Source organism: Hemibagrus wyckioides, linkage group LG06 (assembly GCF_019097595.1).
Source record: "Hemibagrus wyckioides isolate EC202008001 linkage group LG06, SWU_Hwy_1.0, whole genome shotgun sequence".
Classification (NCBI taxonomy): Eukaryota; Metazoa; Chordata; class Actinopteri; order Siluriformes; family Bagridae; genus Hemibagrus; species Hemibagrus wyckioides.
In genome coordinates this window covers 2684727-2702072 of record NC_080715.1, presented here as the reverse complement: position 1 = coordinate 2702072, position 17346 = coordinate 2684727, and the positions used below count along the sequence as shown (strand labels likewise).

The window sequence follows — 17346 nt, the reverse complement described above, 5'->3', positions numbered from 1 at the left end:
TTATTTATATGTTTTTGTTTAAAATTAATGAGAATTTTTCATATTGGGTCCATAAGACTAAATGAAAGGTACAAAACATTTCGACTTAGACTGTAAGTGTGCACTTGTGTGACTCCTCATGAGGACGTGAAGAGGAAGTCTTCCTCAGTCTGTCTGATTTCACCTGAGTGATCTGAGCAACAATTACCAGTACGCTAATTAGCTAATAAAGAAACATTTGGGAAGACTGTGTACAGATAACTCTCTAGTAAATAAATCCGAACTAGCACGACAGAGTCGGGTTGCCAGATTGGATATTTTCCCAACAAACACAATAACACTGTGTTGCAATGAGACCTGGAGCTAGTAGACAGTGTTAATTACATTTTAATATTTATATATTATTCAGTCGATTCTTTGTGATTAAATTGTGAATTTGTGACGTGAAAATTAAAAGGAAATGATGATTCTCAATAACCGGCCATCTAACCTTCACCTTCAGGGGGTGGAGTAAATTAGCCAAAGTCTTAGCAGGCTAGCTCTGGATTACACAACCTGCCCTGGGTTTCATATTTATTAAACCTCACAACTGATAAATTAATCAGTACAACATTAATCTGTGTGTGTGTGTGTGTGTGTGTGTGTGGTGTGTGTGTGTGTGTGTGGTGTGTGTGTGTGTGTGTGTGTGTGTGTGTGTGTGTGTGTGTGTGTGTGTGTGTGTGTGTGTGTGTGTGTGTGTGTGTGTGTGTGTGTGTGTGTGTGTGTGTGTGTGTGTGTGTGTGTGTGTGTGTGTGTGTGTGTGTGTGTGTGTGTGTGTGTGTGTGTGTGGTGTGTGTGTGTGTGGTGTGTGTGTGTGTGTGTGTGGTGTGTGTGTGTGTGTGTGTGTGTGGTGTGTGTGTGTGTGTGTGTGTGTGTGGTGTGTGTGTGTGTGTGTGTGTGTGGTGTGTGTGTGTGTGTGTGTGTGTGGTGTGTGTGTGTGTGTGTGTGTGTGTGTATGTATGTGGTGTGTGTGTGTGTGTGTGGTGTGTGTGTGTGTGTGTGTGTGGTGTGTGTGGTGTGTGTGTGTGTGTGTGTGTGTGTGTGTGTGTGTGTGTGTGTGTGTGTGTGTGTGTGTGTGTGTGTGTGTGTGTGTGTGTGTGTGTGTGTGTGTGTGTGTGTGTGTGTGTGTGTGTGTGGTGTGTGTGTGTGTGTGTGTGGTGTGTGTGTGTGTGTGTGTGTGTGTGTGTGTGTGTGGTGTGTTTACCTGAGACCAGGATGATGAGGAGTTTGCCGTCTTTGTGCAGTAAGCTCCTGAAGAAGGAAACCGTCGCCTCGGGATCGTTCACGTAGTACAGCATCTGAGGAGTGAGACGTTTCCTTATTATTCAACAATGGGACATTAAAGTGACCTAAACGGGTCACTCTTTTATTCCTCTGACACTGAATCCAACTTTTTATTAAGTAAAATATGTTGCATTGTACTTTTTATCTGTTAATAGTTATATTTAAAGTCGTTCAGTTCAGTTGTAAAATTCAATTTATTCACCAACCTGAATCATGTGGATGAAGTCCAGCTTCCGGTCAGTGTTCCTCTGCTTCCAGTCGCTCTCGAACTCGGACGCTGTCATCTTATTAAACCTGAAGGTGATGTGATCGAGGCCCGGCGTCTTCACTACTAAATCTGAGCAGTGTGTGTGATGTGAGTAAAACATGCTGCTGGTGTTTACAAAAAAATACAGAACATCTAATAAACAACTGTTTACAAACAACTTTAAATAAAAGAACTGCTCTAAAGGATGTGTGTAAATTATGTACAGTATATATCCTATTTATTCCTCTATCACACACCCTAACCCTTCTCCCCTAACCCCTCTATCACACACCCTAACCCCTACACTAACCCCTACCCTGACCCCTCTATCATACACCCTAACCCCTACCCTGACCCCTCTATCATACACCCTAACCCCTACCCTGACCCCTCTATCATACACCCTAACCCCTACACTAACCCCTACCCTGACCCCTCTATCATACACCCTAACCCCTACACTAACCCCTACCCTGACCCCTCTATCACACACCCTAACCCCTACACTAACCCCTACCCTGACCCCTCTATCACACACCCTAACCCCTACACTAACCCCTACCCTGACCCCTCTATCATACACCCTAACCCCTACACTAACCCCTACACTAACCCCTACCCTGACCCCTCTATCACACACCCTAACCCCTACACTAACCCCTACCCTGACCCCTCTATCACACACCCTAACCCCTACACTAACCCCTTTATCACCCTTAACCCCAACCTAACCTTAACCCCAATCTCTTACCCCATTCCAAAAGCCCCAACCTGTAATCCTAATCCCATTTCTAACCTTAACCGAACCATAAAACTACCCCTGATCTGTATATAAACATAATCTACATCACAAATACCAACAAAATCAAAATAGAACTCAAAATTCCAAAAATTTACACATAATCAAAAATAAGGAGAAAAGGCATTCTGGGTGTAGCCTGTACAAAATACATCCAAAATTCGAAATAAATTCTAAATAACACTACATTCAAAACCTAACCTTGAGCAATTCACTATTCCATTTACATCCTGCACACTAAACTCTACACCATTAACCCTACACCCTACACCATAAACTCTACACTCTACACCATTAACCCTAAACCCTACTCCATTCACCCTACACCATTCACCCTACACCATCAACCCTACACCATTCACCCTACACCATCAACCCTACACCCTACACCATTCACCCAACACCATCAACCCTACACCCTACACCATTCACCCAACACCATCAACCCTACACCCTTCACCCTACACCATCAACCCTACACCCTACACCATTCACCCAACACCATCAACCCTACACCCTACACCATTCACCCTACACCATCAACCCTACACCCTACACCATTCACCCAACACCATCAACCCTACACCCTACACCATCAACCCTACACCCTACACCATTCACCCTACACCATCAACCCTACACCCTACACCATTCACCCAACACCATCAACCCTACACCCTTCACCCTACACCATCAACCCTACACCCTACACCATTCACCCAACACCATCAACCCTACACCATTCACCCTACACCATTAACCCTAAACCCTACTCCATTCACCCTACACCATTCACCCTACACCATCAACCCTACACCATTCACCCTACACCATCAACCCTACACCCTACACCATTCACCCTACACCATCAACCCTACACCCTACACCATAAACTCTACACTCTACACCATTCACCCTACACCATCAACCCTACACCATTCACCCTACACCATCAACCCTACACCCTACACCATTCACCCTACACCATCAACCCTACACCCTACACCATTCACCCTACACCATCAACCCTACACCATCAACCCTACACCCTACACCATTCACCCAACACCATCAACCCTACACCATTCACCCTACACCATCAACCCTACACCCTACACCATTCACCCAACACCATCAACCCTACACCATTCACCCTACACCATCAACCCTACACCATTCACCCTACACCATCAACCCTACACTATTCACCCTACACCATCAACCCTACACCCTACACCATTCACCCAACACCATCAACCCTACACCATTCACCCTACACCCTAAACTCTACACCATTAACCCTACACCCTACACCATAAACTCTACACTCTACACCATTAACCCTAAACCCTACACCATTCACCCAACACCATCAACCCTACACCCTACACCATTCACCCAACACCATCAACCCTACACCCTACACCATTCACCCAACACCATCAACCCTACACCATTCACCCAACACCATCAACCCTACACCCTACACCATTCACCCAACACCATCAACCCTACACCCTACACCATTCACCCAACACCATCAACCCTACACCATTCACCCTACACCATCAACCCTACACCCTACACCATTCACCCTACACCATTCACCCAACACCATTCACCCAACACCATCAACCCTACACCCTACACCATTCACCCAACACCATCAACCCTACACCCTACACCATTCACCCAACACCATCAACCCTACACCCTACACCATTCACCCTACACCATTCACCCAACACCATCAACCCTACACCATTCACCCTACACCATCAACCCTACACCCTACACCATTCACCCTACACCCTACACCATCAACCCTACACCCTACACCATCCATCCTACACCATTCACCCGACACCATCAACCCTACACCATACACCATTCACCCTACACCATCAACCCTACACCATTCACCCAACACCATCAACCCTACACCATCAACCCTACACCCTACACCATTCATCCTACACCATCAACCCTACACCATACACCATTCACCCTACACCATCAACCCTACACCATTCACCCAACACCATCAACCCTACACCATCAACCCTACACCCTACACCATTCATCCTACACCATTCACCCTACACCATCAACCCTACACCCTACACCCTACACCATTCACCCTACATCATCAACCCTACACCATTCACCCAACATCATCAACCCTACACCATTCACCCTACATCATCAACCCTACACCATTCACCCAACATCATCAACCCTACACCATTCACCCTACATCATCAACCCTACACCATTCACCCAACACCATCAACCCTACACCATTCACCCAACACCATCAACCCTACACCATCAACCCTACACCCTACACCATCAACCCTACACCCTACACCATTCACTACAGCATTGCTAACTCTAGAGTCCTGTACACATGTGCAAATGTTTCATGTATGTTGTGTTAAATCCTAGTGGAGCTGAAACACTCATCCTGACAGAGATCCAGAATAAAGAGCAGCTGTGTGAGTGTGTAACCTTTATATTTATACAGCATGTCCCCGCTGGGTTCCACCACATCGTTCTCCACTCGGGCCTCAGGATGTTTAGTGTGCAGCTGGGTGAGGATTTCCAGATCAATCTCGCCTGCAGACAGTGTGTGTGTGTGTGTGTATGTGTGTGTGTGTCATATGGTTACACTGTGATAGAACTGTATTAATAATAATAATAATAATAATAATAATAATAATAATAATAATAAAAATATAATATTATAATAATATAACAATAAAAGATTTATACCTGCTCCACTTCCCACTCCCATCACATTCAGAGAGGATTTTCCTACTCCAACACTGAGAGAGAGAGAGAGAGAGAGAGAGAGAGAGAGAGAATAATATATTAATTCAATATTATAATAATCAGAACACCAGAGTTATAAATTTTAATTAGTTTTGGGGAATTAAAGTCGTGAACCGAAGAAAAGTTGGACCACATGCACTATAGAATCAGTCGAGTGTTTGGATTTGTCGCTTCTTTACAACAATATAACTAATTTACATCCACATTTAAATAAAAAACAGATTTGAAATCACACACAAATCTATAACATAAAATTTTCTTGCAGACAAGATGTCCCTAACTCCTCTATCACACTCACTAACCCCTCTATCACACTCACTAACTCCTCTATCACACTCACTAACCCCTCTATCACACTCACTAACTCCTCTATCACACTCACTAACCCCTCTATCACACACTAACCCCTACACTAACCCCTCTATCACACTCACTAACTCCTCTATCACACTCACTAACCCCTCTATCACACTCACTAACCCCTCTATCACACTCACTAACTCCTCTATCACACTCACTAAGTCCTCTATCACACTCACTAACCCCTCTATCACACTCACTAACTCCTCTATCACACTCACTAACCCCTCTATCACACTCACTAACTCCTCTATCACACTCACTAACCCCTCTATCACACTCACTAACCCCTCTATCACACTCACTAACTCCTCTATCACACTCACTAACCCCTCTATCACACTCACTAACTCCTCTATCACACTCACTAAGTCCTCTATCACACTCACTAACCCCTCTATCACACTCACTAACTCCTCTATCACACTCACTAACCCCTCTATCACACTCACTAACTCCTCTATCACACTCACTAACTCCTCTATCACACTCACTAACTCCTCTATCACACTCACTAACCCCTCTATCACACTCACTAAGTCCTCTATCACACTCACTAACCCCTCTATCACACTCACTAACACCTCTATCACACTCACTAACCCCTCTATCACACACTAACCCCTACACTAACCCCTCTATCACACTCACTAACCCCTCTATCACACTCACTAACTCCTCTATCACACTCACTAACTCCTCTATCACACTCACTAACCCCTCTATCACACACTAACCCCTACACTAACCCCTCTATCACACTCACTAACTCCTCTATCACACTCACTAACTCCTCTATCACACTCACTAACCCCTCTATCACACACTAACCCCTACACTAACCCCTCTATCACACTCACTAACTCCTCTATCACACTCACTAACTCCTCTATCATACTCAATAACCCCTCTATCACACTCACTAACCCCTCTATCACACTCACTAACTCCTCTATCACACACTAACCCCTACACTAACCCCTCTATCACACTCACTAACTCCTCTATCACACTCACTAACCCCTCTATCACACTCACTAACTCCTCTATCACACTCACTAACCCCTCTATCACACTCACTAACTCCTCTATCACACTCACTAACTCCTCTATCACACTCACTAACCCCTCTATCATACTCAATAACCCCTCTATCACACTCACTAACTCCTCTATCACACTCACTAACTCCTCTATCACACTCACTAACTCCTCTATCACACTCACTAACTCCTCTATCACACTCACTAACCCCTCTATCACACACTAACCCCTACACTAACCCCTCTATCACACTCACTAACCCCTCTATCACACTCACTAACTCCTCTATCACACTCACTAACTCCTCTATCACACTCACTAACCCCTCTATCACACTCACTAACTCCTCTATCACACTCACTAACCCCTCTATCACACACTAACCCCTACACTAACCCCTCTATCACACTCACTAACTCCTCTATCACACTCAATAACCCCTCTATCACACTCACTAACCCCTCTATCACACTCACTAACTCCTCTATCACACTCACTAACCCCTCTATCACACACTAACCCCTACACTAACCCCTCTATCACACTCACTAACTCCTCTATCACACTCAATAACCCCTCTATCACACTCACTAACCCCTCTATCACACTCACTAACTCCTCTATCACACTCAATAACCCCTCTATCACACTCACTAACTCCTCTATCACACTCACTAACCCCTCTATCACACTCACTAACTCCTCTATCACACTCACTAACTCCTCTATCACACTCAATAACCCCTCTATCACACTCACTAACCCCTCTATCACACTCACTAACTCCTCTATCACACTCACTAACTCCTCTATCACACACTAACCCCTACACTAACCCCTCTATCACACTCACTAACTCCTCTATCATACTCACTAACTCCTCTATCATACTCACTAACTCCTCTATCATACTCACTAACTCCTCTATCATACTCACTAACTCCTCTATCACACTCACTAACTCCTCTATCATACTCAATAACCCCTCTATCACACTCACTAACCCCTCTATCACACTCACTAACTCCTCTATCACACACTAACCCCTACACTAACCCCTCTATCACACTCACTAACTCCTCTATCACACTCACTAACCCCTCTATCACACTCACTAACTCCTCTATCACACTCACTAACCCCTCTATCACACTCACTAACTCCTCTATCACACTCACTAACTCCTCTATCACACTCACTAACCCCTCTATCATACTCAATAACCCCTCTATCACACTCACTAACTCCTCTATCACACTCACTAACTCCTCTATCACACTCACTAACTCCTCTATCACACTCACTAACTCCTCTATCACACTCACTAACCCCTCTATCACACACTAACCCCTACACTAACCCCTCTATCACACTCACTAACCCCTCTATCACACTCACTAACTCCTCTATCACACTCACTAACTCCTCTATCACACTCACTAACCCCTCTATCACACTCACTAACTCCTCTATCACACTCACTAACCCCTCTATCACACACTAACCCCTACACTAACCCCTCTATCACACTCACTAACCCCTCTATCACACTCACTAACTCCTCTATCACACTCACTAACCCCTCTATCACACTCACTAACTCCTCTATCACACTCACTAACCCCTCTATCACACTCACTAACTCCTCTATCACACTCACTAACCCCTCTATCACACTCACTAACTCCTCTATCACACTCACTAACTCCTCTATCACACTCAATAACCCCTCTATCACACTCACTAACCCCTCTATCACACTCACTAACTCCTCTATCACACACTAACCCCTACACTAACCCCTCTATCACACTCACTAACCCCTCTATCACACCCTAACCCCTACACTAACCCCTCTATCACATTCACTAACCCCTCTATCACACTCACTAACTCCTCTATCACACTCACTAACTCCTCTATCACACTCACTAACTGCTCTATCACACACTAACCCCTACACTAACCCCTCTATCACACTCACTAACCCCTCTATCACACCCTAACCCCTACACTAACCCCTCTATCACACTCACTAACCCCTCTATCACACTCACTAACCCCTCTATCACACTCACTAACTCCTCTATCACACTCAATAACCCCTCTATCACACTCACTAACTCCTCTATCACACTCACTAACCCCTCTATCACACACTAACCCCTACACTAACCCCTCTATCACACTCACTAACTCCTCCATCACACTCACTAACTCCTCTATCACACTCACTAACCCCTCTATCACACACTAACCCCTACACTAACCCCTCTATCACACACTAACCCCTACACTAACCCCTCTATCACACTCACTAACTCCTCTATCACACCCTAACCCCTACACTAACCCCTCTATCACACTCACTAACCCCTCTATCACACTCACTAACCCCTCTATCACACTCACTAACTCCTATATCACACTCACTAACTCCTCTATCACACTCACTAACCCCTCTATCACACACTAACCCCTACACTAACCCCTCTATCACACTCACTAACCCCTCTATCACACACTAACTCTTCTATCACACTCACTAACCCCTCTATCACATTCACTAACTCCCCTATCACACTCACTAACCCCTCTATCACACACTAACCCCTACACCAACCCCTCTATCACACTCACTAACCCCTCTATCACACTCACTAACTCCTCTATCACACTCACTAACCCCTCTATCACACACTAACCCCTACACTAACCCCTCTATCACACTCACTAACCCCTCTATCACACTCACTAACTCCTCTATCACACTCACTAACCCCTCTAGCACACACTAACCCCTACACTAACCCCTCTATCACACTCACTAACTCCTCTATCACACTCACTAACTCCTCTATCACACCCTAACCCCTACACTAACCCCTCTATCACACTCACTAACTCCTCTATCACGCACTAACACCTACACAAACCCCTCTATCACACTCACTAACCCCTCTATCACACCCTAACCCCTACACTAACCCCTCTATCACACTCACTAACCCCTCTATCACACTGACTAACTCCTCTATCACACTCACTAACCCCTCTATCACATTCACTAACTCCCCTATCACACTCACTAACCCCTCTATCACACTCACTAACCCCTCTATCACACACTAACCCCTACACCAACCCCTCTATCACACTCACTAACCCCTCTATCACACTCACTAACTCCTCTATCACACTCACTAACCCCTCTATCACACTCACTAACTCCTCTATCACACTCACTAACTCCTCTATCACACTCACTAACTCCTCTATCACACTCACTAACTCCTCTATCACACTCACTAACCCCTCTATCACACACTAACCACTCTATCACACTCACTAACTCCTCTATCACACTCACTAACCCCTCTATCACACTCACTAACTCCTCTATCACACTCACTAACCCCTCTAGCACACACTAACCCCTACACTAACCCCTCTATCACACTCACTAACTCCTCTATCACACTCACTAACTCCTCTATCACACCCTAACCCCTACACTAACCCCTCTATCACACTCACTAACTCCTCTATCACGCACTAACACCTACACAAACCCCTCTATCACACTCACTAACCCCTCTATCACACCCTAACCCCTACACTAACCCCTCTATCACACTCACTAACCCCTCTATCACACTGACTAACTCCTCTATCACACTCACTAACCCCTCTATCACATTCACTAACTCCCCTATCACACTCACTAACCCCTCTATCACACTCACTAACCCCTCTATCACACACTAACCCCTACACCAACCCCTCTATCACACTCACTAACCCCTCTATCACACTCACTAACTCCTCTATCACACTCACTAACCCCTCTATCACACTCACTAACTCCTCTATCACACTCACTAACTCCTCTATCACACTCACTAACTCCTCTATCACACTCACTAACCCCTCTATCACACTCACTAACCCCTCTATCACACTCACTAACTCCTCTATCACACTCACTAACTCCTCTATCACACTCACTAACTCCTCTATCACACTCACTAACTCCTCTATCACACTCACTAACCCCTCTATCACACTCACTAACCCCTCTATCACACACTAACCCCTCTATCACACTCACTAACTCCTCTATCACACTCACTAACCCCTCTATCACACTCACTAACCCCTCTATCACACTCACTAACTCCTCTATCACACTCACTAACTCCTCTATCACACCCTAACCCCTACACTAACCCCTCTATCACACTCACTAACCCCTCTATCACACTCACTAACTCCTCTATCACACCCTAACCCCTACACTAACCCCTCTATCACACTCACTAACTCCTCTATCACACACTAACCCCTACACTAACCCCTCTATCACACTCACTAACCCCTCTATCACACACTAACCCCTACACTAACCCCTCTATCACACTCACTAACTCTTCTATCACACTCACTAACCCCTCTATCACATTCACTAACTCCCCTATCACACTCACTAACCCCTCTATCACACTCACTAACCCCTCTATCACACACTAACCCCTACACCAACCCCTCTATCACACTCACTAACCCCTCTATCACACTCACTAACTCCTCTATCACACTCACTAACCCCTCTATCACACCCTAACCCCTACACTAACCCCTCTATCACACTCACTAACCCCTCTATCACACCCTAACCCCTACACTAACCCCTCTATCACACTCACTAACCCCTCTATCACACTCACTAACTCCTCTATAACACTCACTAACCCCTCTATCACACTCACTAACCCCTCTATCACACTCACTAACCCCTCTATCACACTCACTAACTCCTCTATCACACCCTAACCCCTACACTAACCCCTCTATCACACTCACTAACCCCTCTATCACACTCACTAACCCCTCTATCACACTCACTAACCCCTCTATCACACTCACTAACTCTTCTATCACACTCACTAACCCCTCTATCACATTCACTAACTCCCCTATCACACCCTAACCCCTACACTAACCCCTCTATCACCCTCACTAACTCCTCTATCACACTCACTAACCCCTCTATCACACTCACTAACCCCTCTATCACACTCACTAACCCCTCTATCACACTCACTAACTCCTCTATCACACACTAACCCCTACACTAACCCCTCTATCACACTCACTAACCCCTCTATCACACCCTAACCCCTACACTAACCCCTCTATCACACTCACTAACCCCTCTATCACACCCTAACCCCTACACTAACCCCTCTATCACACTCACTAACCCCTCTATCACACTCACTAACTCCTCTATAACACACACTAACCCCTCTATCACACTCACTAACCCCTCTATCACACTCACTAACCCCTCTATCACACTCACTAACTCCTCTATCACACCCTAACCCCTACACTAACCCCTCTATCACACTCACTAACCCCTCTATCACACTCACTAACCCCTCTATCACACTCACTAACCCCTCTATCACACTCACTAACCCCTCTATCACACTCACTAACTCCTCTATCACACTCACTAACTCCTCTATCACACTCACTAACCCCTCTATCACACTCACTAACTCCTCTATCACACTCACTAACTCCTCTATCACACTCACTAACCCCTCTATCACACACTAACCCCTACACTAACCCCTCTATCACACTCACTAACTCCTCTATCACACTCACTAACTCCTCTATCACACCCTAACCCCTACACTAACCCCTCTATCACACTCACTAACCCCTCTATCACACACTAACCCCTACACTAACCCCTCTATCACACCCTAACCCCTACACTAACCCCTCTATCACACTCACTAACTCCTCTATCACACACTAACCCCTACACTAACCCCTCTATCACACTCACTAACTCCTCTATCACACTCACTAACCCCTCTATCACACACTAACCCCTACACTAACCCCTCTATCACACTCACTAACCCCTCTATCACACTCACTAACTCCTCTATCACACTCACTAACTCCTCTATCACACCCTAACCCCTACACTAACCCCTCTATCACACACTAACCCCTACACTAACCCCTCTATCACACCCTAACCCCTCTATCACACCTTAACCCCTACACTAACCCCTCTATCACACCCTAACACCTCTATCACACTCTAACCCCTACACTAACCCCTCTATCACACCCTAACCCCTACACTAACCCCTCTATCACACCCTAACCCCTACACTAACCCCTCTATCACACCCTAACCCCTACACTAACACCTCTATCACACCCTAACCCCTACACTAACCCCTCTATCACACCCTAACCCCTACACTAACACCTCTATCACACCTTAACCCCTACACTAACCCCTCTATCACACCCTAACCCCTCTATCACACCCTAACCCCTACACTAACCCCTCTATCACGCCCTAACCCCTACACTAACCCCTCTATCACACCCTAACCTCTACACTAACCCCTCTATCACACCCTAACCCCTACACTAACACCTCTATCACACCCTAACCCCTACACTAACACCTCTATCACACACTAACCCCTACACTAACACCTCTATCACACCCTAACCCCTACACCAACCCCTCTATCGCACCCTAACCCCTCTATCACACCCTAACCCCTACACTAACCCCTCTATCACACCCTAACCCCTACACCAACCCCTCTATTGCACCCTAACCCCTCTATCACACCCTAACCCCTACACTAACCCCTCTATCACACCCTAACCCCTACACTAACACCTCTATCACACCCTAACTCCTCTATCACACACCCTAAACCCTATATCACACCCTGAACCCTACCCTAACCCCTCTATCTCACCCTAACACCTCTATCACACCCTAACCCCTACAATAATACCTCTATCACACCCTAACACCTCTATCACACCCTAACACCTCTATCACACCCTGACCCCTACACTAACACCTCTATCACACCCTAACACCTCTATCACACCCTAACCCCTACACTAACCCCTCTATCGCACCCTAACCCCTACACTAACACCTCTATCACACCCTAACACCTCTATCACACCCTAACCCCTACACTAACACCTCTATCACACCCTAACCCCTACACTAACACCTCTATCACACCCTAACACCTCTATCACACCCTAACCCCTACACTAACACCTCTATCACACCCTAACACCTCTATCACACCCTAAACCCTACACTAACCCCTCTATCACACCCTAACCCCTACACTAACACCTCTATCACACCCTAACTCCTCTATCACACACCCTAAACCCTATATCACACCCTGAACCCTACCCTAACCCCTCTATCTCACCCTAACACCTCTATCACACCCTAACACCTCTATCACACCCTAACCCCTACACTAACACCTCTATCACATCCTAACACCTCTATCACACCCTAAACCCTACACTAACCCCTCTATCACACCCTGACCCCTACACTAACACCTCTATCACACCCTAACCCCTACACTAACACCTCTATCACACCCTAACACCTCTATCACACCCTAACCCCTACACTAACACCTCTATCACACCCTAACCCCTACACTAACACCTCTATCACACCCTAACACCTCTATCACACCCTAACCCCTACACTAACACCTCTATCACACCCTAACACCTCCATCACACCCTGACCCCTACACTAACACCTCTATCACACCCTAACACCTCTATCACACCCTAACCCCTACACTAACCCCTCTATCGCACCCTAACCCCTCTATCACACCCTAACCCCTACACTAACACCTCTATCACACCCTAACACCTCTATCACACCCTAACCCCTACACTAACACCTCTATCACACCCTAACCCCTACACTAACACCTCTATCACACCCTAAACCCTACACTAACACCTCTATCACACCCTAACCCCTACACTAACACCTCTATCACACCCTAACACCTCTATCACACCCTAAACCCTACACTAACCCCTCTATCACACCCTAACCCCTACACTAACACCTCTATCACACCCTAACTCCTCTATCACACACCCTAAACCCTATATCACACCCTGAACCCTACCCTAACCCCTCTATCTCACCCTAACACCTCTATCACACCCTAACACCTCTATCACACCCTAACCCCTACACTAACACCTCTATCACATCCTAACACCTCTATCACACCCTAAACCCTACACTAACCCCTCTATCACACCCTAACCCCTCTATCACACCCTAACCCCTACACTAACACCTCTATCACACCCTAACACCTCTATCACACCCTAACCCCTACACTAACACCTCTATCACATCCTAACACCTCTATCACACCCTAAACCCTACACTAACCCCTCTATCACACCCTAACCCCTACACTAACACCTCTATCACACCCTAACACCTCTATCACACACCCTAAACCCTATATCACACCCTGAACCCTACCCTAACCCCTCTATCATACAACCTAACCCCTAAGCCCTACCCTAACCTTGATCGTTTTCTGATCTAAACATTCTGACTATATTACGATTACAAATCTCACAGGAGGAGCAGTAATGGACCAATCTGGCAACCCTGTATGTGTATGAGACGAGAAAGGAGTAAAATGCCAGAAGACTAAAGGTCCATGACGTGTGTGTGTGTGTGTGTGTGTGTGTGTGTGTGTGTGTGTACATACGTAGTCAGGAGGTCTGGAAGTGTATTACAGATGAAGTGTCTCATACACTGGTGTTCAGACGAGCGCTCCAGAAACAGCTCAAACGACTTCAGGTATCTGGAGTAATCATCTGCCAGACATCTGTTCTGAACCTCCATCTTTCTCTGAAACACAGAAATACGATGAAGGTCTTTTTAAAACCAGGCTGGTACACGGATCCATGAGCACCTCGGCGCTTACACAAGCACCAGATCTTTAATGTATAACTGAGTGAGATAACAGTGGTGTTGTGAAAGTGTTGCAACTTCTCCGAATGTGTTATAAAGTAGTGTCAAGACTCCACCAGGATGAAGCAGTTCCTGAAGGAGATTATGATTTCACCTTACTGTCTCAAAGTAGAATTCAATCCTCGGTTCCATGTGGTCAAAAGTATGTGCACCCCTGACCTTCAAACCCATGTGGGTTTTTTCCCACAAACTCTGAAGCGTACAGTGCTAAAGAATGTGTTTTTTGTTTTTGTGTGTGTGTGTGTATGTGTGTGTGTGTGTGTGTGTGCAGCTTTACAGTTTTTCTTCACTTAAGACCTTAAGATTCGCAAACCCTGTTCCAGCGTGGGCACAAAGCTCCTGAGCTCCATGAAAACATGGTGTGGAGGTAAAGGTTGGAGAAGGTGGAAGAACTGGAGTGTCCTGCATAGACTCTGACTTTAACTCAAACCTGCTAAACACCTTTGGAAAGCCTTCTCAGAAGCTTATTATAACAGTAAAGACGAACAATAGGAATGCTAATGATTGTGGCATAGATGTTCTGCTGTTAAAATGAGAAGCTCCTGCAAACAAGATCTGAAGATCTGAGGTGTCACTAACATTTTTTTCTTTTGTTTCACCCACGTCCCAGCGCATGAGCACCTCTGATCAGGATTAGATTATTTAAAGAGACAGACAGATTGTAAACTTTGACCCAGTGGAAGTCTGTACAACAGCAGAGAGCACTAAGACCTTGAGACTGAACACCTTTACACTCGATGTGTGTAAGAGATTTGGCCTCAGCTGCAGGATATAAAGATTTAGGTTGAGGAGAACTTCAGAGACGCTCTAAAAGAAGAAACACACCAGGAGCCAGAGGTTGATTTAAGCTCTTAAGACACTTTAGATGTATATAAACATGATTAAACACTTAATACAGCATAGACAAAATAACAGCACAAATCTCATTTAGAACTTTGTGTGTGTATATAAAGAGCTTTATCTAAACCACGTTCTTGAAATTGAAGGTTTCTGTGCCGTGTTTCTAACCATCATCATCATAATAATCCTCATTACATATACACTCATTACAGCTCAATTTAAAATAAGCTGTTTTTAAAATCTACTATTTTATTCATCTAGTCAAATCCTTTACATTGATGCCAGCTATATAAACAATAAAATAAATAAATAAATCAGGACTCACCTCTTTATTATTATTATTATTATTATTATTATTAATCTCTAGTCTCGCTGATCTTTAGCTCTTCCGTTGTCTCTGCTCTTAAAGCTGGAACCCCGAACACCGTGTCTGTGTTTATGACATGCACTGAATTACATTCCACACACACACACACACACACACACACACACACACTACAAGCCCTAGAAGACTTTACCCTCTGGAGTAATCCTCTGCTGCTACCTTATTTTATTTTATTTTATTTCATTTTATTTTATTTTTTCTTTTTATTTTATGATATTATTGCATTTTATTTATTTTATGTCATTTAATTTCATTTTATTTAATTTTATTATTTCTTTTTAATTTTATATTATATAATTGCATTTTAATTTAATTTAATTTTGTCATTTCATTTTATTATTAGTTTTTATTTTTTTTTTTAACTAAACTTTTTTACTTTTTTGTCTAAATGCACGAGACACTGTGACTGTGATACCTTCATATACTCTGCTATTCCTTGTCCAGGAAAAATAAAATAAATAAATAAATAAATAAATACAAAGATTTATACTACTACTACTAATAATAATAATAATAAAGCAGAATTTGTTCAGTCTTGTTGGAGAGGTTTATTAAATCCCGAACTACATTCTCTGTGTTTCTCTCATTTCATTTCCTTTCATGTCCAAAAATATAAACTTCTCTAA

General features: G+C 44.6%; 1 protein-coding gene across 4 annotated transcripts in view; it reads right to left on the bottom strand.

Annotated features, from left to right (window-relative positions):
• LOC131354039 (histamine N-methyltransferase-like) overlaps nucleotides 1-16814 on the bottom strand; it is a 17962-nt gene extending 1148 nt beyond the window's left edge. The window contains exons 1-7 of one of the 4 annotated variants that reach the window (XM_058391267.1): nucleotides 16661-16711; nucleotides 16222-16302; nucleotides 15230-15372; nucleotides 5124-5176; nucleotides 4860-4967; nucleotides 1509-1639; nucleotides 1223-1316 (exon numbers count right to left, since the gene is read on the bottom strand). In XM_058391267.1, coding sequence (XP_058247250.1) covers nucleotides 1223-1316; nucleotides 1509-1639; nucleotides 4860-4967; nucleotides 5124-5176; nucleotides 15230-15366 — 523 coding nt within the window. In that variant the 5' untranslated portion in view covers nucleotides 15367-15372; nucleotides 16222-16302; nucleotides 16661-16711. Of the gene's footprint in view, nucleotides 1-1222; nucleotides 1317-1508; nucleotides 1640-4859; nucleotides 4968-5123; nucleotides 5177-15229; nucleotides 15373-16074; nucleotides 16126-16206; nucleotides 16303-16660 lie in introns of those variants that run through there. The other 3 variants (XM_058391266.1, XM_058391265.1, XM_058391263.1) reach the window with 3 other exon arrangements.
• Between the last annotated feature and the right edge of the window lie 532 nt (nucleotides 16815-17346).